The sequence below is a fragment of the Aegilops tauschii genome, chromosome 6 (genome assembly GCF_002575655.3).
Source record: "Aegilops tauschii subsp. strangulata cultivar AL8/78 chromosome 6, Aet v6.0, whole genome shotgun sequence".
NCBI classification, from domain to species: domain Eukaryota; kingdom Viridiplantae; phylum Streptophyta; class Magnoliopsida; order Poales; family Poaceae; genus Aegilops; species Aegilops tauschii.
Genome location: NC_053040.3, coordinates 34,971,033 through 34,994,545, shown reverse-complemented (window position 1 = coordinate 34,994,545; position 23,513 = coordinate 34,971,033). Strand labels below are relative to the sequence as shown.

Sequence of the window (23,513 nt, the reverse complement as noted above, 5' to 3'; positions counted from 1 at the left end):
GATCGACCGGTCTCGAGACGACTGACGAATCCCATCTCAACGCAACGACCGAAGGGAACCGAGCCTTCCGGCCTTTCTAGCTAGTTGGGCTGAGCGAAAAGGCCCAATCAACGAGAGAATTCAGATTTTTCCTCTGGAGCAGCAGCCCCTTAGACAGCGCATCTAACGTCCAGAAACGACCCTAATATGGGATCTAACGATCAAAACGGCCGACAGCGTGAGAGAACTCGGTTTAGCATTAGTTTTACTGTCCTAAAATGATCCTTTTTAAAAAGTATGTAAACATCATATAGCTCACTTTATAATATCAGATAAATCAAGAAGCAAGATAAAATTCATCATTCTTCATACGGCTTTTCAAAGAACAACCTTGTTGCTACACAATTTATAATCTCGTTACGTTATTCAGTTGAACATGACATCCGATCCTAGCTAAATAGTATCCATTTTAACACAATCCAGGCACTTGCACCCCTCCGCAACACACTCGCCATGTCCGCCGCTCCACATCAGGTGGTCGATGCATGCCTTATTGCAGCTTTTATTATCACATGGCTTTGGTGATGGGATAATGCCTTTGTTACCGCATCTGCAAAATCCCACCATGAGGAAAAGGAAAGATCAAAACTTGGCCATTATTTGTTGGGCAAGATTTTGAAGGAACATATTACATGAATAAATGGGTACCTGATGCTAGGACAAGGAAGGCCGCGATCAAGAGCAACATCTGGCTAGTCCTCATCTTAGATAGTTGTTGTATTGAAGGAAAGACTTGTCAAATGGTTGCCTTGCTTTGTGAGTTCTGAAGGAGAACATCACGACATGCCATTTTATACTGGATTTATGGTATCAAAGTACAAGATTTATGATATTATAATCAATTTTATTAATTATTAGTATCCAGATATTATTGTCCCGTAGTAATACTATCCAATATTATTCGCTTATGTATATCTTCTTTCTGGTTAAACTAGTAAATGCGCATGTGCAACGCACATATATTTAGGCAATATATTAATTGCACGTGGATATTTGGTATGCTATTATTTTTGTGTTCATTCTGTGTTAGTGTAATATTTGGTATGATATTAATTGCATATTAAACACGTTGAACGCTCGCCTTTGGAGCAGTCTAGGTCGTTGGATTGACTTAGTTTGATGGCCGAGATCAGTTGGATCTGCCCCTTTGGGACTTTTTATATTGGTGTAGATGTAGATATGTGTTTCCTTTTACTCCCTCGGTTCCTTTATATAAGGTGTATTTGTTTTTTGATAAATTTTCACAATGTAAGATGCATTTCTTCTAATTTCTCATAGCCCCTTTTATATCCCTATAGAAAAGAGGAAAGTATCTTTCTCCTGATTGTCTGTATCTCTCTTTATAGAAAAAGAAGGAAAATATATCTCCCCTGATTGAATGTAAGGCTTTCTGTCAAAGCCTAACTGATTTACTTGCCAGTAATCAACAAATTTGACAACGGTAATTTTGTACTAATGTATCTACAATTTGTTGCCTTGGTCATCGTGCCAAAAAATATACACCTTAGATAAAGGAACCGAGGGAGTATATGCTAAGAGGAATTATGAGGAATTAGAAGAAATGCACCTTACATTCTGGAATTTTATCAAAAAAGAAATACACCTTATATAAAGGAATGGTGGGAGTATATGATAAGAGTATTTACACTATAATTACAAAAACGAGTAAAAAAACATCTATCCATTTCCAGTCCGAGGCAACATTAAGAGTATGGGAGTGATTACACTGTGACTACAAAAATCAAGGGATTTTGTCAATCCAACTCTTGAGATCTGCCGCATCCTTTCTTTTAATTCTTTTTTTGAATTTTCTTTTCTTTTAATTCTGCGTTCAAGCAGTTGAAGGTCATTCTTGAACCTGTGCTTCCAGGATTGAAGGTCATTCTGAAAAAAAAATACATTCCTCTGCATCCAAATGTTCCAGCACCCTGAAATGATGATGTCCATGGCAACTGGAGAGGGAAGTTGATTTTATGCCAACATGATCTCATCATACACTGAGATACGTACCCCTTCTATTGTTTGGTATGATCATTTGCCAGCATCCCAGAGAAAAAAAATACAGTCCCAGAATAGGTGAAGTGGGGATTCCCCCACATGTTCAGTACAAAGAGCACAAGTGTAGTCAGGAATGATGAAACCTTTGTGTTTTAGGCTTTTAGCATCCTTCTTGAGTTGAGCCTGCTGTGCAAGATTAGCCAGAGAAAAACCTGGTGCTTTACTCTGCTAGCTCCCTTCCAAATCCAGTGAAAAAGAGAGTGTGCTTCAGGTCCATTTATCACATGCTTGTACATAAGCATAGATGAGTAACCATTGTCACCCCATTTCTAGGTCCAGAGATCATTATCAGAAGTTGGTGAGGAAGAAACAACTGGATCTCTGAAAAGAAGAAATTGTTGATGGGCTTGGATTGACAGAGCTGAGGGATATGTTGCTGTGATTTGCAAAGGAAAATAACTCAGGGAACTGGTTACCCAGGGGGGCGCCATTCCACTTGTCCTTCCAGAACAGAGTTGTGTTTCCTTGGCCCACTTAACTAAAATTTTGGAAGTGTTACTGCAATGTGAGTTGCCCACCTTTGTCCATGCTCTAGCTACAACCAACCAACAAAGATAGTGACCAAAAGAGGCGCGCCAATGTTCATATACACATGAGAAGAAGAAAAAAACAGCAATGTTATTAGTAAATAAACATCAGCAATTATTAATCTGTCACCACGCACGCAAGCGCAAAATACAGTGAGACTTTCAGCAGCACAAACGACACAGGCCAACTTGCGAAACCACAACGCAAAAAAAAGAAAAAAAAACTGGCACAGAAAAAGGTTCGGTCCAGACTCGAGAAGGCCCCAGGGCTGAGGATCGATCAATATCTTGGATCATCATCGCCAGGCACCATGCATCATCTGCACATCCCCCTTTGCCTCAAACAAAACAAAAATCTGCACGTCCCCAACTGCCCAGCATTTTCAAGAGCGCCAAAGCATCACATGCCAGATCAAAAACAGTTCTTCTAGGCTTTGATTTTGTTTATGAAATGTTTAAAAGACCTACGTGCAAATTACTAGGTCTTGCGTCTGAAGTCTGAACGCTATGCTAAGGGTCACTCTCTGGGGGTATCATAGACTGATTTGGCATCAGGCTACACAAGTACACATGCACACTTGGCCACTTGACCACGAGGACGAGATCCAGTGACACACACAAAAAAAGATTACACACTTGGCCACTTGGCCACGTTTGAGATTGGAAGTATCATATATGGACTGGACTGTGCGTCGGGAGACGCCAACAAATCACTAGGTAGTACTATATCTATCAGCAGTTAACCGATCGACCGCGGTTCCAGATCTGAGATCCCTGATGCAGCATCTCATAAGCCACACCGCTAAATGCATGCTTCCGTTGTCATTTATTTACGCTAATCAACTTGGTAGTACTAACACGGGAGCATCATGCATGTTAGTTCGGTCTGACGTAAGAGCATCCATTAAGGCCGACGTCAGAGTCGCTCTACAACCAAGTAGCTGGTAAGTAATACTCCCTATAGTTGTAATAACATTTTATATTATAGGATGAAGGGAGTAGCTGTCTCACTCCACTCCATGAGCTTCGCTAGGAGTCCTGGTCCAGGTCGATCAACTACTGTAGCTCCAACTGGCCACAAACGACAAAGCCAAACTTGCGAAACCACGACGCAAAATACTCCCTCCAAGTTGCCACAAAAAAGCCTTCAACGATTGGTCGATAAGGTAGCTTGCATCATCATCATCGTCACATTTCATGATGATGCATGGTTTCAGACTTTCAGTGACTCGCGCCAGCCACCCTTGCTTCTGACGAACAAAACCTGCCCAGTATTTTCAAGAGCGCGCAAGCATCACATGCCATCACAGATCAGAAGTGGTTCTACCTAGACTTTTGTCTTGTGAAATATTTAGAAGACCTACGCGCAAATTTCTACTCCCTCCGTCCGAAAATACTTGTCATCAAAATGGATAAAAGGGGATGTATCTAGAAGGTTGCGTCTGCAATCTGAGTCTGAACGCTAGGCCAAGGGTCACTTTGTGTGGTACCATAGACTAATTTGACACCCACGAGGACGAGATCTAGTCACACACAGAAAAAATTATACACTTGGCCACGTTTATTATGGACTATACGTCGGGAGATTCAAACAAATTACACAACTATCAGCAGCCGACCGACCGTGGTTCCAGATCCAATGTGGAGAAAACGCTATTGGATACTCCCCGTTGTCTTTTTACGCTAATCAAACGGGAGGATCAGGTCGGCCGACGTGAGGAGCATCCATTAGGCCAACTTCAGGATCGCTCTTCACAACGATAGCTAGCTGGTAGTAGTATATAATGAAGCTGGTGGTACTCCAAGCTGATCAAGAACTGAAGCTCCATTGATACATGGAGCTGCTGACCGATGCCCCAGCGCACCACTTCGTGCCGGACAAGTACGTCTTCCCGCCCGAGAAGCGCCCTGACCTGTTCCCCGATGACGACAGCCCCAGTGTTGCCTTCCCCGTCATCGACATCCACCCCGACACCCTATCTGATGAACGCCGCCGCTGCTCGGTTGCAGCGGAGATCATCCAGGCCGGCAAGGAGTTCGGCTTCTTACAGGTAAGGAGCTCAGTTTCTTATATGTACATGTAGATATAGTAAGGTGCCTGGTGCGCTTGTCATCAACTTCGGCCACCAGATGGAGATCATCACCAACGGGTTGCTGGCCAGTGTCGAGCACTGTGTGGTAACCAACACCACAGCAGCGAGGCTGTCGGTGGCAACCCTCATCACTCCCAAGATGGAGTGCCGCATCGGCCTGGCGCCGGAGATGGTGGACGAGGTGACGAATCCAGCCAAGTACAGGGAGTTCATGGAGGCATACGCTGCCGCTGACGCCAGCAGGGAGAGAGTCCTGGAGTCCTTCAAGATCCACCACTAGCTCTATTTCTATGGATTTGGATTGTCTATCGCCCTCTGGGCTGCGGTTTCCTCTCCTTCGGTTTTGATCGCTTAGGTTCTGCCTTTGCTAAGATCTGCAAATGCAATCTCTCACCAGATTTGTAAGCCCGACTAAGCTGCACCCCATATGTTTTATCCGTGTCATGGTGCGCGATAGTGCCAATTCTTTTAGTTCACGCCAAAGTGCCAGAGTACTTACTGTACCAAGAACTGAATGCCGCTACAATTTATCGGATAGTAAATTAATATCTTACAGCAAAAGAAAATGCTTATTTGTAAACCATATCTTTGGATTTTGATTATCACCCCAAAAAGCATCAGCAGTTGTAGTGACCTTGCCTAAGGCAAACAATGTGCGGGCTAAGTATATAATTTCAGTTTTCTGTTTATAAGAACGGCGCTCATTGTGATGTAAAGCTGAGAAAACACAACTCACCTCAAGTGTGCATAGTTGGCCTGACACGTCCACTGAAACACCCACTTCGTCACTCGAAAAAATGACAGAAAATTGCAGAATGTTATACAGAAAGAGAAGGCAGTCACAACTGGAATAATAGAAAATACAGTTCATAAGGCAGATGTCAATGTGATAGAGGCTATAAATATAAGATACCTGTAAAGTGTTCTTGTGAGTCTAGAGTGTGCCAAGCAGGGCTTTTACAGTCATGAGTTGATCCATGGCTAGTTTTGACACTGCTAGAGAAAATAAAGTAGGGTATGAACATATTAGGTACTACTTTGAGGTGCAGGGCATATGAAATGTGAGATGGCACACTGAGACTGTTTTATATACCTGGACAATTGTCCGGCAGGTGTGTGCAGATGGAAGTTACCATCCAACACAGGCATTAGAAAATAGGTGCGGGGATCTGAAACTCGGAACACAACAACCCAGTCTCAGGATGGAAGGATCATCTGTTTCCTGTCACTAGTAGAAAAAAGCCCATTTGTCCCGGTTCATAAGGCCCATCTGTCCCGGTTGGGAAACCGGAACTAAAGGGTCGTTACTAATGCCCTAGGCCTTTAGTCCTGGTTCTTATATAAACCGGAACAGATGGGCCTCCACGTGGCCGCTCCGGCGAGTCCAGGTAGGAGGGCCTTTGGTACCGGTTGGTAGCACCAACCGGGACCAATAAGCTTCCACGCGTCAGCATTTTAGCGGCTGGTTTTTTTTTGAAAGGAGGTGGTTTAGGGGTTTTGAGGGTTAATTTAGGTTGGTATAGGTAGCTAATAGAGAGAGTGTCCTCTCTTGTCTCCGTGCTACTGCTACTGCTATGCCTAAACATGACTTCGATTGAAGTGAGGCAGCATGTGGTGCATGTCGAAAGTAATACTAATCCTAACTTGATCAAGTTTGGATTGTACTACTTTCGACATGCACCACATGCATGTTGCCTTCACTTCAATCCAATCCATGTTCATTTCATCCACAGATATATAATAACTCTTCATGCTCGCATCATGCATCATCATAATAACAAGTCCTACTAATCATCATCATACAACTTCTACTCGTTATTAATAACAAGTCATACGATCATCATCCTGATAGTCATCGAACCAACCCTACTTTGTTCTTAGCACATGATCATCAGTATTAGGTAGGACCTAAATACCCTTTTTAAGGTAAAATAGCATAAAACAATATAGACCCTGACTCTCCATTATGGAGAATGGAGATCATCCTGTCTCCAATTCTTGCGCTTCGCTTCCTTTTGCTTACAAAAACCTCCTTACGACTGTCCATACATTTTTTCCATTTATTGATTAGCATGTCTCCACTTCTTTGAGAAATCCGGTATGGACAGTTGAGATTCGTAGGATGACCTGGATATATTGGGAAGGCTTCCATTCTGATACATCAAATGAGGCACACAATCCTCTGGGATTCTCTGTTGAAAAACATAGTAATAACTTCATAGTTAGCAATGATGTACTAGTTTTAGAAGTATGCAAAAGATGCACGGATGTCATAATAGTAAAATATCTTACCAGGGTATCTCCAGGGTAGTTACCGTAGTTCAACACGTGCACTAGTGGCACGTATTGACCATAATGTTGAGGAGTTTGATTGTAGATATTGTAATTCTCAATATTAGTACAAAATCCGACCAGATGATTTTTCTCCTGATAAGTTAATTTGGAGCCATCGGTGTAGTGGGTTTTGTCTACCATGTTCCGCACATTGTTTAAACAATCAAAATAAGCTGTCAATGGAAATAAGGTGTCAACTATTTTGAAATAAACAATATAAATTAGCTAATAACTATGTTTGAGAAACTCACATAGCGGTAGAACTGGAGGCGTATCAACAAGGACCCAAATGTCCATATTGTCTTGCTCGATTTTAGGATCACCAAGATCCATGGTGACAAGCATACCCTCATCAAAACCATACATCTTGCAAAATGCTTCCCAATTTTTGCAACCAAAATGGGTTACGCTCTCAGCATTATACAGATTTACTTCAAAATCCACATCATGATGGGTCCTTAGGTGAATTTTCTTCGTTTCAAAATTTTCATGGTCTTCAAAATCCATCCTCTCCAAGACATAGCGTCTTGCATGGCATGGGATAAGCTATACTCGAATTGTAAAAGATGAAAATTACACGTTGAAATAGTTGAAGTCATGCTTAATTACGAAAAAAACACTTGTCGCCGTTGCGTACCGTTTCAACATCGAAGGTCTCCTCGAGCTTAATGCTGAAGCGCCGATCATCATCCAGGTGAGGTCTGTCGCACAAACCTCGATCATCGTGGCACCACCCGCACTCCCCCGGGAGACTTTCGTCGTCCGATGATGACATTTCCTACGTTCATAATTCAAAGATTAAACTTGTACAATTAAATATATGTACTACAAAAACTAAATTAGATCATTATTATTCATCACGGGTTGACTATCGGTTTGTCGAATCTTTTCTTGAAAACTCTCAGCTCACGTGGTGTATACATTCGACCGTTGGTGATGGTCGCTCCTCCATTTGTCCCCGAGTGCATTACACCAAAATGTCTAGCACACGGAAACGAAGGAGAAGCGACCCCCACGACAACAGTCGGGATTCTTCGTCCTCTCATATATATATGGTGGAACTCTCCCTCACTGATTCCTCTCTGACATTTCCGACCGTCGGTGATGGTAGCTCCTCCTTTCGTTCCCGAGTGCATTACACCAAATTGTCTAGCACACGGGAACGAAGGAGAAGCTACCCCCACGACAACAGTCGGGATTCTTCGTCCTCTCATATATGGTGGAGACTCGACAGACTTAAAGCCAACCCGAAATATCGTTTAATTATCTTTCTAAAAGAGGATTTGGCTGGTCTCACCTCGATGTCGGAGGGGGTCGGTGACGGGGATGACGACGGGGATGATGGAGGGGCCGGGGGCTCCTAGATTTCTGTGAAAAAAACCCTATAAGCTATCAACTAATCATATGCATATGCCTTGCATAGTGCTCTCCAATTTTAGCATTCAAAGTAGGAGTAGTTTTCCAATTTGAGCATTCAATAAGCAAAATCAAATCGCAAAATAAAGTAGTATTCAAATTAGGATGCATTCAATTATAAGCAAAACTACATCATCTCCATGCGTCCGTACATCGTCGAATATTATCACTAATACACCTCGAATACTATCATACATATAGCATCGCCAGTACAGCTAGAACCGTAGCGCCCGACAGGTATCGGCGCGGGCGGTGGACACCCAAAGGGAAGGAACCATCACAAGATCATAGCTCCAGTGAGATCCTTGAAGAACCTGCCAGGTATTGTCGAACCTGCCCTCCAACGCAACCATGTAGCGACGGACGTGCTGGTCCTCCTCGCTGACACGGTGACGTACCACCTCCGCGGTGTCCGGAAGCCTCGGCACCGTCACTGGCCCACGCGGCCGCCACCAAACAAGGATCGGGTCAACGACGGGCTGGCTCCTCACCAACCTACGCCCCCGGAAGGTAGCACCTCCCAAAACCAGCCTGGCGGAGCCCAGTCCCGGACATGGCCCCTCTGATCAAGCCGGCCTCCTCCGCCGAGTCGACGACGAGGATGCGGGATAGGCATCGTCGACGTTGATGCGGGAATAATTGCTCTAACTAAAAAAATAAACTAGTTCTATTATTTTCCTTACTATAAATAGAATAAAGTAGTACTTACTAAAAATAAACTAGCTAGTTTAACTAGTTCTATTATTTTTCTAACTAATTCTATTAAACACTTTCTAAGTAGTACTTACTAAAAGTTATCGGGGAGGGGGGTACGTATATCGACAACGACATACCCGATAAAAAAAATAAGAAGAGGAAGAAGAAGAAAAAAAAAGAGGAGAAGAAGAAAGGAATAGAGGAGGAGATCGAAGAAAAAAAAGAAAAAAAGAGGAGAAGAAGAAGGAATAGAGGAGAAGAAGAAAAAATAGAATAATATATTATTCTATTTCTTCTTCTCCTCTATTCCTTCTTCTTCTACTCTTTTTTTCTTCTTTTTCATCTTCTTATTTATTTCTCCTCTTCTTCCTCTCCTCTTCTTATTCTTCTTCTCCTTCTTCCTCTTCTTATTTTCCTTTTTTCTCTCCTTCTTTTTCTTCTAAATATGAACATACATAAATGACTTTGATCATACACAATTTTCATATTCCTACACAATATGAACATATACATAAATTGACAAAGAAAATTCTATGAACAAAAAAAATCATAAAAATTCTACGAACAAAATTACAACAGAAAAAAATCATAAAAATTCTATGAAAAAATTGATATATTCTTTGCATATGAACATACAAACATTTGCATATTCAATAATAATATCACCAAAAAAAATCTAAACTACACATCTAAATTACAACAACTAAATTAACTACACATCTAACTACACATCGAAATTAATACAACTAAATTACAAATCTAAACTACACATATATAATAGCTAGGGGGCGCAGTGGCGGCCATTACAGGGAGGAGGAGGAGGGGATCGGGGCGGCGCTCACAGGGTGCGCGGCAACGGCGGCGAGGAGGCAGCGTCAGGGCAGGGGCGGCGATGGCGTCGGGGCGTGGTGCAGGGGCGTGGCCGGAGCTGGCGTGGGCTCGAGGGCGGCGGACGGCGTGGGCTCGGGGGCACGGGCGACGGCGACGGTGGCGGGGCAGCCTGGCGGCGTCGAGGAGGTCGGCGTCGTCGGGCGGCAACTGGCGATGAAATCTGAAAAAATGCTAAGTGCTGGCTTATATAGAAAAGGCTTTAGTCCCGGTTCGTGGCACGAACCGGTACCAAAGCCCACCTTCAGTCCCGGTTGGTGCCACCAACCGGGACCAAAGGCCTCTTTTCAGCAGCCCAAAGGGCGGGAAGCAGAGGCGAGGCCTTTGGTCCCGGTTGGTGGCACAAACCGGGACTAAAGGGGGGGCATTGGTACCGGTTGATGCCACGAACCGGTACCAATGTATGCCTTTAGTACCGGTTGGTGGCACCAACCGGCACTAAAGGCCTTGTGCTGCCCGCATCGCGGCACGAAAGTTTAGTCCCACCTCGCTAGCTGAGGGAGCTCGAGAGTGGTTTATAAGCCCCACTCCCGCTGCCCTCTCGAGCTCCTCTCAAATGCAGGCTTTCGGGCCTAAACACACTGTATCTGTCTGTGGGCCTATTGGGCCTTCTACGGGCCTGAATCCTGGCCCATGGGTGGGTTTCTAGTCGTATTCAGGCCGTGGTGGCCCAGTAGGTGGCTTTTCTTTCCGAGTTTATTTCTTTTCTTTTTTGCTTTATTTATTTTATTTTGTTTCTACTTACGACAAAATACTTATTTATTTTATTTTATTTTGCTTCTAATTACTTATTTATTTTATTTTATGATAATTCTTTTTGCTATTAAAGTTTCTAACAAAAAAGTTCTTTATGAAAATTCTTTTTGCTTTTAATGATTTTGAACAGAAAAAACTTTGATAATTTTAGTTGCATCAATTTTATATAATTTTAGTTTCAGTAATACTAGAGGTTGCTTATAATGTTTCGAACAGAAAATACGTTGATAATTTTAGTTTCATAAATTTTATTATTAAAGTTTATTTTATTCTGTTTCTAATTACTTATTTATTTTTTATGATATTTGTTATTTTCCATGCATTTACTGTTTATTTTGAGCTATAAGACCCTGAAATTGAAAAGCACTAGAAATGAACTCTGAAAAGGTTGAAAGTTGGCATGGTATCATCATTTCACCCACATAGCATGTGCAAGAAAGTAGAGAGGGTTACGACAAAAACTGGATGCACTTCGTGTACAAAACGGACAATCTGTTTCGAAGTATCAGGATTTCATACGGAAACTCGTCTGTTACAACAGGCATTTCAAATGAACTACGAAAAGTTTGAAAGTTGGCATGGTATCATCATAATAGTTGTGGAGAGAAAGTCTTCACTTTTTTTCCGCTTGTGTGCTTTGCTTATTGCGCCGTAACCATGGATAATCTTCATCGTTTATCAAGATGCTTGGGTCAGCCTTAACTTTGAAGGGAGGAATTTCATGAAACTTTTCATAATCTTCAGACATGTCTGTCTTGCCCTCCACTCCCACAATGTCCCTTTTTCCTGAAAGAACTATGTGGCGCTTTGGCTCATCGTATGATGTATTCGCTTCCTTATCTTTTCTTTTTCTCGGTCTGGTAGACATGTCCTTCACATAGATAACCTGTGGCACATCATTGGCTACGACGAATGGTTCGTCAGTGTACCCAAGATTGTTCAGATCCACTGTTGTCATTCCGTACTGTGGGTCTACCTGTACCCGCCTCCTGACAGATTGACCTATTTGCACTTAAACAAAGGGACCTTAAAATCATGTCCGTAGTCAAGTTTCCATATGTCCATTATGTAACCATAATATGTGTCCTTTCCCCTCTCGGTTGTTGCATCAAAGCGGACACCGCTGTTTTGGTTGGTGCTCTTTTGATCTTGGGCGATCGTCTAAAATGTATTCCCATTTATATCGTATCCTTTGTAAGTCAATACAGTCGAAGATGGTCCCCTGGACAACGAGTACAACTCATCACAAACAGTGGTGTCACCTCTGAGACGTGTTTCCAACCAATTGCTGAAAGTTGGCATGGATAATCTTCATCGTTTATCAGGATGCTTGGGTCAGCCTTGACTTTGAAGGGAGGAATTTCATGAAACTTTTCATAGTCTTCAGACATGTCTGTCTTGCCCTCCACTCCCACGATGTCCCTTTTCCCTGAAAGAACTATGTGGCGCTTTGGCTCATCGTATGATGTATTCTCTTCCTTATCTTTTCTTTTTCTCGGTTTGGTAGACATGTCCTTCAGATAGATAACATGTGCCACATCATTGGCTAGGACGAACGGTTCGTCAGTGTACCCAAGATTGTTCAGATCCACTGTTGTCATTCCGTACTGTGGGTCTACCTGTACCCTGCCTCCTGACAGATTGACCCATTTGCACTTAAACAAAGGGACCTTAAAATCATGTCCGTAGTCAAGTTCCCATATGTCCATTATGTAACCATAATATGTGTCCTTTCCCCTCTCGGTTGCTGCATCAAAGCGGACACCGCTGTTTTGGTTGGTGCTCTTTTGATCTTGGGCGATCGTGTAAAATGTATTCCCATTTATCTCGTATCCTTTGTAAGTCAATACAGTCGAAGATGGCCCCCTGGACAACGAGTACAACTCATCACAAACAGTGTTGTCACCTCTGAGACGTGTTTCGAACCAACTGCTGAAAGTCCTGATGTGTTCACATGTAATCCAGTCGTCACACTGCTCCGGGTGTTTGGAGCACAGACTGTTCTTGTGTTCATCGACATACGGGGTCACCAAGGTAGAGTTCTGTAGAACTGTGTAGTGTGCTTGAGACCAAGAATGTCCGTCCCTGCATATTATTGAGTCCGCTCCTAGCGTGCCTTTTCCAGTCAGTCTCCCATCATACCGCGATTTAGGGAGACCTATCTTCTTAAGGCCGGGAATGAAGTCAACACAAAACCCAATGACATCCTCTGTTTGATGGCCCATGGAGATGCTTCCTTCTGGACTAGCACATTTACGGACATATTTCTTTAGGACTCCCATGAACCTCTCAAAGGGGAACATATTGTGTAGAAATATGGGGCCCAGAATGACAATCTCGTCGACTAGATGAACTAGGACGTGCGTCATGATATTGAAGAAGGATGGTGGGAACACCAGCTCAAAACTGACAAGACATTGCGCCACATCACTCCTTAGCCTTGGTATGATTTCTGGATCGACCACCTTCTGAGAGATTGCATTGAGGAATGCACATAGCTTCACAATGGCTAATCGGACGTTTTCCGGTAGAAGGCCCCTCAATGCAACCGGAAGCAGTTGCGTCATAATCACGTGGCAGTCATGAGACTTTAGGTTCTGGAACTTTTTCTCTGGAATATTTATTATTCCCTTTATATTCGACGAGAAGCCAGTTGGGACCTTCATACTGAGCAGGCATTCAAAAAAGATTTCCTTCTCTTCTTTGGTAAGAGCGTAGCTGGCAGGACCTTCATACTGCTTTGGAGGCATGCCGTCTTTTTCGTGCAAATGTTGCAGGTCCTCCCATGCCTCAGGTGTATCTTTTGTCTTCCCATACACGCCCAAGAAGCCTAACAGGTTCACGCAAAGGTTCTTCGTCACGTGAATCACGTCGATCGAAGAGCGTACCTCTAGCTCTTTCCAGTAGGGTAGGTCCCAAAATATAGATGTCTTCTTCCACATGGGTGCGCGTCCCTCAGCGTCATTCGGAACAGCTAGTCCGTCGGGACCCTTTCCAAATATTACGTGTAAATGAGAGACCATAGCAAGTACGTGATCACCGGTACGCATGGCGGGCTTCTTCCGGTGATCTGCCTTGCCTTTGAAATGCTTGCCTTTCTTTCGACATTGATGGTTGGTCGGGAGAAATCGACAATGGCCCAGGTACACATTCTTCTTGCATCTGTCCAGGTATATACTTTCGGTGTCAGCTAAACAGTGCATGCATGCGTGGTATCCCTTGTTTGTCTGTCCTGAAAGGTTACTGAGAGCGGGCCAATCATTGATGGTCACGAACAGCAACGCCTTTAGGTCAAATTCTTCCCCCATGTGCTCATCCCACGCATGTACACCTGTTCCATTCCACAGCTGTAAGAGTTCTTCAACTAATGGCCTTAGGTACACATCAATGTCGTTGCCGGGTTGCTTAGGGCCTTGTATGAGAATTGGCATCATAATGAACTTCCGCTTCATGCACATCCAAGGAGGAAGGTTATACATACATAGAGTCACGGGCCAAGTGCTGTGATTTCTGCTCTGCTCCCCGAAAGGATTAATGTCATCCGCACTTAAAGCAAACCATACGTTCCTTGGGTCACTTGCAAACTCAGCCCAGAACTTTCTCTCGATTTTTCTCCACTGCGACCCGTCAGCAGGTGCTCTCAACTTCCCGTCTTTCTTACGGTCCTCACTGTGCCATCGCATCAACTTGGCATGCTCTTTGTTTCTGAACAGTCGTTTCAACCGTGGTATTATAGGAGCATACCACATCACCTTCGCAGGAACCCTCTTCCTGCGGGGCTCGCCCTCAACATCACCAGGGTCATCTCGTCTGATCTTATACCGCAATGCACCGCATACCGGGCATGCGTTCAAATCCTTGTACTCACCGCGGTAGAGGATGCAGTCATTAGGGCATGCATGTATCTTCTCCACCTCCAATCCTAGAGGGCATACGACCTTCTTTGCTGCGTACGTACTATCGGGCAATTCGTTATCCTTTGGAAGCTTCTTCTTCAATATCATTATGCACGCCCTTGATAACCCACAAGTATAGGGGATCAATTGTAGCCTCTTTTGATAAGTAAGAGTGTCGAACCCAACGAGGAGCTAAATGTAGAACAAATATTCCCTCAAGTTCTATCGACCACCGATACAACTCTACGCACGCTTAACGTTCGCTTTACCTAGAACAAGTATGAAACGAGAAGTACTTTGTAGGTGTTTTCAGATAGGTTTGCAAGAATATAAAGATAGCGTAAATAAAAACTAGGGGCTGTTTAGATAAGGAAGCAATAAAGTAAATATGGCGAGTGTGGAAAAGTGGTGGTAGGAGTTGCGAAATTGTCCCTAAGCAATTGACTACTTTACTAGACCGATAGCAAGTTTTATGTGGGAGAGGCCACTGCTAGCATGTCATCCCTTACTTGGAATTCTATGCACTTATGATTGGAACTATTAGCAAGCATCCGCAACTACTAACTGTTGGAAATATGCCCTAAAGGCAATAATAAAATGGTTATTATTGTATTTCCTTGTTCATGATAATTGTCTGTTGTTCATGATATAATTGTATTAACTGGAAACCGTAATAATGTGTGAATACATAGACCACAACATGTCCCTAGTAAGCCTCTAGTTGACTAGCTCGTTGATCAATAGATGGTTATGGTTTCCTGACCATGGACATTGGATGTCATTGATAACGGGATCACATCATTAGGAGAATGATGTGATGGACAAGACCCAATCCTAAGCATAGCACAAGATCGTGTAGTTCGTTTGCTAGAGCTTTTCTAATGTCAAGTATCATTTCCTTAGACCATGAGATTGTGCAACTCCCGGATACCGTAGGAATGCTTTGGGTGTACCAAACGTCACAACGTAACTGGGTGTCTATAAAGGTGCACTACAGGTATCTCCGAAAGTGTCTGTTGGGTTGGCACGAATCGAGACTGGGATTTGTCACTCCGTATGACGGAGAGGTATCTCTGGGCCCACTCGGTAATGCATCATCATAATGAGCTCAATGTGACCAAGTGTTTGGTCACGGGATCATGCATTACGGTATGAGTAAAGTGACTTGCCGGTAACGAGATTGAACAAGGTATTGGGATACCGACGATCGAATCTCGGGCAAGTAACGTACCGATTGACATCGTGGTTCATCCGATGAGATCATCGTGGAACATGTGGGAGCCAACATGGGTATCCAGATCCCGTTGTTGGTTATTGACCGGAGAGTCGTCTCGGTCATGTCTACATGTCTCCCAAACCCGTAGGGTCTACACACTTAAGGTTCGGTGACGCTAGGGTTGTAGAGATATTAGTATGCGGAAATCCGAAAGTCGTTCGGAGTCCCGGATGAGATCCCGGACGTCACGAGGAGTTCCGGAATGGTCCGGAGGTAAAGATTTATATATGGGAAGTCCTATTTTGGCCACCGGAAAATGTTCGGGATTTTTCGGTATTGTACCAGGAAGGTTCTAGAAGGTTCCGAAGTGGGGCCCACCTGCATGGGGGGACCCACATGAACGTGGGTAGTGGGGGCAAGGCCCCACACCCCTGGTCAAGGCGCACCAAGATCCCACCTTAGAAGGAATAAGATCATATCCCGAAGGGATAAGATCAAGATCCCTAAAAAAGGGGGATAACAATCGGTGGGGAAGGGAAATGATGGGATTTCTTTTCCCCACCTTTTCCAACGCCCCAATGGACTTGGAGGGCAAGAAACCAGCCCCCTCCACCCCTATATATAGTGGGGAGGCGCATGGGAGCAGCACCCCAAGCCCTGGCGCCTCCCTCCCTCCCGTGACACCTCTTCCTCCCCGCTTGCGCTTGGCGAAGCCCTGCCGGGATCCCGCTACTTCCACCACCACGCCGTCGTGCTGCTGGATCTCCATCAACTTCTCCTCCCCCCTTGCTGTTGGGAATCGTAGCATAATTTAAAATTTTCCTACGCTCACCAAGATGCATCTATGGAGTCTACTAGCAACGAGGGGAAGGGAGTGCATCTACATACCCTTGTAGATCGAGAGCGGAAGCGTTCCAATGAACGTGGATGACGGAGTCGTACTCGCCGTGATCCAAATCACCGATGACCGAGTGCCGAACGGACGGCACCTCCGCGTTCAACACACGTACGGTGCAGCGACGTCTCCTCCTTCTTGATCTAGCAAGGGGGAAGGAGAGGTTGATGGAGATCCAGCAGCACGACGGCGTGGTGGTGGATGTAGCAGGTCTCCGGCAGGGCTACGCCGAGCTTCTGCGGGACGGAGAGGTGTAACAGGGGAGGAGGGAGGCGCCCAAGGCTGTTGTGTGCTGCCCTCCCTCCCCCCTTTTATATAGGCCCCCTGGGGGGGGCGCCGGCCCCAAGAGATGAGATCTCAAGGGGGGGGGGCGCCGGCCACAAGGGGGGAAGGGGTTGCCTTGCCCCCCAAGGCAAGGGGGAACTCCCCACTAGGGTTCCCAACCCTAGGCGCATGGGGGGAGGCCCAAGGGGGGCGCCCCAGCCCACTAAGGGCTGGTTCCCTTCCACTTTCAGCCCACGGGGCCCTCCGGGATAGGCGGCCCCACCCGATGGACCCCCGGGATCCTTCCGGTGGTCCCGGTACAATACCGGTAACCCCCGAAACTTTCCCGGTGGCCGAAACTGGACTTCCTATATACAATTCTTCACCTCCGGACCATTCCGGAACCTCTCATGACGTCCGGGATCTCATCCGGGACTCCGAACAACTTTCGGGTTTCCGCATACATATATCTCTACAACCCTAGCGTCACCGGACCTTAAGTGTGTAGACCCTACGGGTTCGGGAGACATGCAGACATGACCGAGACGCCTCTCTGGTCAATAACCAACAGCGGGATCTAGATACCCATGTTGGCTCCCACATGTTCCACGATGATCTCATCGGATGAACCACGGTGTCGAGGATTCAATCAATCCGTATGCAATTCCCTTTGTCAATCGGTATGTTACTTGCCCGAGGTTCGATCGTCGGTATCCCAATACCTTGTTCAATCTCGTTACCGGCAAGTCTCTTTACTCATACCGCAATGCATGATCCCGTGACTAACGCCTTAGTCACATTGAGCTCATTATGATGATGCATTACCGAGTGGGCCCAGAGATACCTCTCCGTCACACGAAGTGACAAATCCCAGTCTCGATCCGTGCCAACCCAACAGACACTTTCGGAGATACCCGTAGTGCACCTTTATAGTCACCTAGTTACGTTGTGACGTTTGGCACACCCAAAGCACTCCTACGGTATCCGGGAGTTGCACGATCTCATGGTCTAAGGAAAAGATACTTGACATTGGAAAAGCTCTAGCAAACGAAACTACACGATCTTTTATGCTATGCTTAGGATTGGGTCTTGTCCATCACATCATTCTCCTAATGATGTGATCCCGTTATCAATGACATCCAATGTCCATAGTCAGGAAACCATGACTATCTGTTGATCAACAAGCTAGTCAACTAGAGGCTTACTAGGGACACGTTGTGGTCTATGTATTCACTCATGTATTACGATTTCCGGACAATACAATTATAGCACGAATAATAGACGATTATCATGAACAAAGAAATATAATAATAACCTTTTATTATTGCCTCTAGGGCATATTTCCAACAGTCTCCCACTTGCACTAGAGTCAATAATCTAGTTACATTGTGATGAATCGAACACCCATTGCGTCCTGGTGTTGATCATGTTTTGCCCTAGGGAGAGGTTTAGTCAACGGATCTGCTACATTCAGGTCCGTATGTACTTTACAAATATCTATGTCTCCATTTTGAACACTTTCACGAATGGAGTTGAAGCGACGCTTGATATGCCTGGTCTTCCTGTGAAACCTGGGCTCCTTCGCAAGGGCAATAGCTCCAGTGTTGTCACAGAATAGAGTCATTGGGCCCGACGCATTGGGAATCACCCCTAGGTCGGTAATGAACTCCTTCATCCAGACTGCTTCCTGTGCTGCCTCCGAGGCTGCCATGTACTCCGCTTCACATGTAGATCCCGCCACGACGCTTTGCTTGCAACTGCACCAGCTTACTGCTCCTCCATTCAAAATATACACGTATCCGGTCTGTGACTTCGAGCCATCCAGATCTGTGTCGAAGCTAGCGTCGACGTAACCCTTTACGACGAGCTCTTCGTCACCTCCATAAACGAGAAACATATCCTTAGTCCTCTTCAGGTACTTCAGGATATTCTTGACCGCTGTCCAGTGTTCCTTGCCGGGATTACTTTGGTACCTTCCTACCAAACTTACGGCAAGGTTTACATCAGGTCTGGTACACAGCATGGCATACATAATAGACCCTATGGCCGAGGCATAGGGGATGACACTCATCTCTTCTATATCTTCTGCCGTGGTCGGGCATTGAGCCGTGCTCAACTGCACACCTTGCAATACAGGCAAGAACCCCTTCTTGGACTGATCCATATTGAACTTCTTCAATATCTTGTCAAGGTATGTACTCTGTGAAAGACCAATGAGGCGTCTTGATCTATCCCTATAGATCTTGATGCCTAATATATAAGCAGCTTCTCCAAGGTCCTTCATTGAAAAACACTTATTCAAATAGGCCTTTATACTTTCCAAGAATTCTATATCATTTCCCATCAATAGTATGTCATCCACATATAATATGAGAAATGCTACAGAGCTCCCACTCACTTTATTGTAAACACAGGCTTCTCCATAAGTCTGTGTAAACCCGAACGCTTTGATCATCTCATCAAAGCGAATGTTCCAACTCCGAGATGCTTGCACCAGCCCATAGATTGAGCGTTGGAGCTTGCATACTTTGTTAGCATTCTTAGGATCGACAAAACCTTCCGGCTGCATCATATACAACTCTTCCTTAAGGAAGCCGTTAAGGAATGCCGTTTTGACGTCCATCTGCCATATCTCATAATCATAGTATGCGGCAATTGCTAACATGATTCGGACGGACTTTAGCTTCGCTACGGGTGAGAAAGTCTCATCGTAGTCAACCCCTTGAACTTGTCAATAACCCTTAGCGACAAGTCGAGCTTTGTAGATGGTCACATTACCATCTGCGTCCGTCTTCTTCTTAAAGATCCATTTGTTTTCTATGGCTCGCCGCTCATCGGGCAAGTCAGTCAAAGTCCATACTTTGTTTTCATACATGGATTCTATCTCGGATTTCATGGCTTCTAGCCATTTGTCGGAATCCGGGCCCGCCATCGCTTCTTCATAGTTCGAAGGTTCACTGTTGTCTAACAACATGATTTCCAGGACAGGGTTGCCGTACCACTCTGGTGCGGAACATGTCCTTGTGGGCCTACGAAGTTCAGTAACTTGATCCGAAGCTTCATGATCATCATCATTAACTTCCTCCCCAGTCGGTGTAGGCACCACAGGAACATTTTCCCACGCTGCGCTACTTTCCGGTTCGGAAGGGGTGACTATCACCTCATCAAGTTCCACTTTCCTCCCACTCAATTCTTTCAAGAGAAACTCCTTCTCCAGAAAGGACCCGTTCTTGGCAACGAAGATCTTGCCTTCGGATCTGAGGTAGAAGGTATACCCAATGGTTTCCTTAGGGTATCCTATGAAGACGCATTTTTCCGATTTGGGTTCGAGCTTTTCAGGTTGAAGTTTCTTGACATAAGCATCGCATCCCCAAACTTTTAGAAACGACAGCTTAGGTTTCTTCCCAAACCATAATTCATACGGTGTCGTCTCAACGGATTTCGACGGAGCCCTATTTAAAGTGAATGCGGCAGTCTCTAAAGCATAGCCCCAAAATGAGAGCGGTAAATCGGTAAGAGACATCATAGATCGCACCATATCCAATAGAGTGCGATTACGACGTTCGGACACACCATTTCTCTGAGATGTTCCAGGCGGCGTGAGTTGTGAAACTATTCCACATTTCCTTAAGTGTGTACCAAATTCGTGACTTAAATATTCTCCACCACGATCTGATCGTAAGAATTTTATTTTCCTGTCACGTTGATTCTCAACTTCACTCTGAAATTCCTTGAACTTTTCAAAGGTTTCAGACTTGTGTTTCATTAGGTAGACATAACCATATCTACTTAAATCATCAGTGAGAGTGAGAACATAACGATATCCTCCGCGAGCCTCAACACTCATTGGACCACACACATCGGTATGTATGATTTCCAATAAGTTGGTTGCTCGCTCCATTGTTCCGGAGAACGGAGTCTTGGTCATCTTACTCATGAGGCATGGTTCGCACGTGTCAAATGATTCGTAATCAAGAGACTCCAAAAGTCCATCTGCATGGAGCTTCTTCATGCGCTTGACACCAATGTGACCAAGGCGGCAGTGCCACAAGTATGTGGGACTATCGTTATCAACTTTACATCTTTTGGTATTCAGACTATGAACATGTGTAACATCACGTTCGAGATTCATCAAAAATAAAACATTGACCAGCGGGGCATGACCATAAAACATATCTCTCAAATAAATAGAACAACCATTATTCTCGGATTTAAATGAGTAGCCATCTCGAATTAAACGAGATCCAGATACAATGTTCATGCTCAAAGCTGGCACTAAATAACAATTATTGAGGTTTAAAACTAATCCCGTGGGTAGATGTAGAGGTAGCGTGCCGACGGCGATCACATCGACCTTGGAACCATTCCCAACGCGCATCGTCACCTCGTCCTTTGCCAGTCTCCGTTTATTCCGTAGTTCCTACTTTGAGTTACAAATATGAGCAACTGCACCGGTATCAAATACCCAGGAGCTACTACGAGTACTGGTAAAGTACACATCAATTACTTGTATATCACATATACCTTGGGTGTTGCCGGCCTTCTTCTTGTCCGCTAAATATTTGGGGCAGTTCCGCTTCCAGTGACCACTTCCCTTGCAATAAAAGCACTCAGTCCCGGGCTTGGGGTCCATTCTTTGACTTCTTCCCAGTAACTGGTTTACCGGGCGTGGCAACTCCCTTGCCGTCCTTCTTGAAGTTCTTCTTACCATTGCCCTTCTTGAACTTGGTGGTTTTATTCACCATCAACACTTGATGTTCTTTTCTGATCTCCCCTTCCGCTGATTTCAGCATTGAATATACCTCGGGAATGGTCTTTTCCATCCCCTGCATATTGTAGTTCATCACAAAGCTCTTGTAGCTTGGTGGAAGCGACTGGAGGATTCTGTCAATGACCGCGTCATCCGGGAGATTAACTCCCAGCTAAGACAAGCGGTTGTGCAACCCAGACATTCTGAGTATGTGCTCACTAACAGAACTGTTCTCCTCCATTTTACAGCTGAAGAACTTGTCGGAGACATCATATCTCTCGACCCGGGCATGAGCTTGAAAAACCAGTTTCAGCTCCTCGAACATCTCATATGCTCCATGTTTCTCAAAACGCTTTTGGAGACCCGGCTCTAAGCTGTAAAGCATGCCGCACTGAACAAGGGAGTAATCATCAGCACGTGATTGCCAAGCGTTCATAACGTCTTGGTTCTGTGGGATTGGTGCATCACCTAGCGGTGCTTCTAAGACATAATCTTTCTTGGCTACTATAAGGATGAGCCTCAGGTTCCGGACCCAGTCTGTATAGTTGTTGCCATCATCTTTCCGCTTGGTTTTCTCTAGGAACGCGTTGAAATTGAGGACAACGTTGGCCATTTGATCTACAAGACATAGTGTAAAGATTTTAGACTAAGTTCATGATAATTGAGTTCATCTAATCAAATTATTTAATGAACTCCCACTCAGATAGACATCCCTCTCGTCATCTAAGTGAAACATGATCCGAGTTTAACTAGGCCGTGTCCGATCATCACGTGAGACGGACTAGTCAAGATCGGTGAACATCTCCATGTTGATCGTATCTTCTATACGACTCATGCTCGACCTTTCGGTCCTCCGTGTTCCGAGGCCATGTCTGTACATGCTAGGCTCGTCAAGTCAACCTAAGTGTATTGCGTGTGTTCCGAGGCCATGTCTGTACATGCTAGGCTTGTCAACACCCGTTGTATTCGAACGTTAGAATCTATCACACCCGATCATCACGTGGTGCTTCGAAACAACGAACCTTCGCAACGGTGCACAGTTAGGGTGAACACTTTCTTGAAATTATTATAAGGGATCATCCTACTTGCTACCGTCGTTCTAAGCAAATAAGATGCAAAAACATGATAAACATCACATGCAATCAAATAGTGACATGATATGGCCAATATCATCATGCTCCTTTGATCTCCATCTTCGGGGCACCATGATCATCTTTGTTACCGGCATGACACCATGATCTCCATCATCATGATCTCCATCATTGTGTCTTCATGAAGTCGTCACGCCAACGATTACTTCTACTTCTATGGCTAACCCGTTTAGCAACAAAGTAAAGTAATTTACATGGCGTTATTCAATGACACGCAGGTCATACAAAATAATAAAGACAACTCCTATGGCTCCTGCCGGTTGTCATACTCATCGACATGTAGGTCGTGATTCCTATTACAAGAATATGATCAATCTCATACATGACATATATCATTCATCACATCTTCTGGCCATATCACATCACATAGCACTTGCTGCAAAAACAAGTTAGACGTCCTCTAATTGTTGTTGCAAGTTTTTACGTGGTTTGTAGGTTTCTAGCAAGAACGTTTCTTACCTACGTATGACCACAACGTGATTTGCCAATTTCTATTTACCCTTCATAAGGACCCTTTTCATCGAATCCGTTCCG

General features: G+C 44.7%; 1 protein-coding gene and 1 long non-coding RNA gene across 2 annotated transcripts; one reads left to right on the top strand and one right to left on the bottom strand.

Moving 5' to 3' along the window:
- Positions 1–329: 329 nt before the first annotated feature.
- On the bottom strand, positions 330–790 carry LOC120967329 (uncharacterized). Its single transcript, XR_005761132.2, has 2 exons — positions 688–790; positions 330–589 (listed from the first exon to the last, which is right to left on the bottom strand). It is a non-coding gene; the product is annotated as an uncharacterized lncRNA (long non-coding RNA).
- Positions 791–4,459: 3,669 nt separating this feature from the next.
- Positions 4,460–4,997, top strand: LOC109781639 (uncharacterized). The gene is made up of 2 exons (XM_073501684.1): positions 4,460–4,675; positions 4,755–4,997. Exons 1-2 carry the CDS (start codon positions 4,460–4,462, stop codon positions 4,995–4,997), a joined length of 459 nt encoding a protein of 152 aa, XP_073357785.1.
- The last annotated feature ends 18,516 nt before the right edge of the window (positions 4,998–23,513 follow it).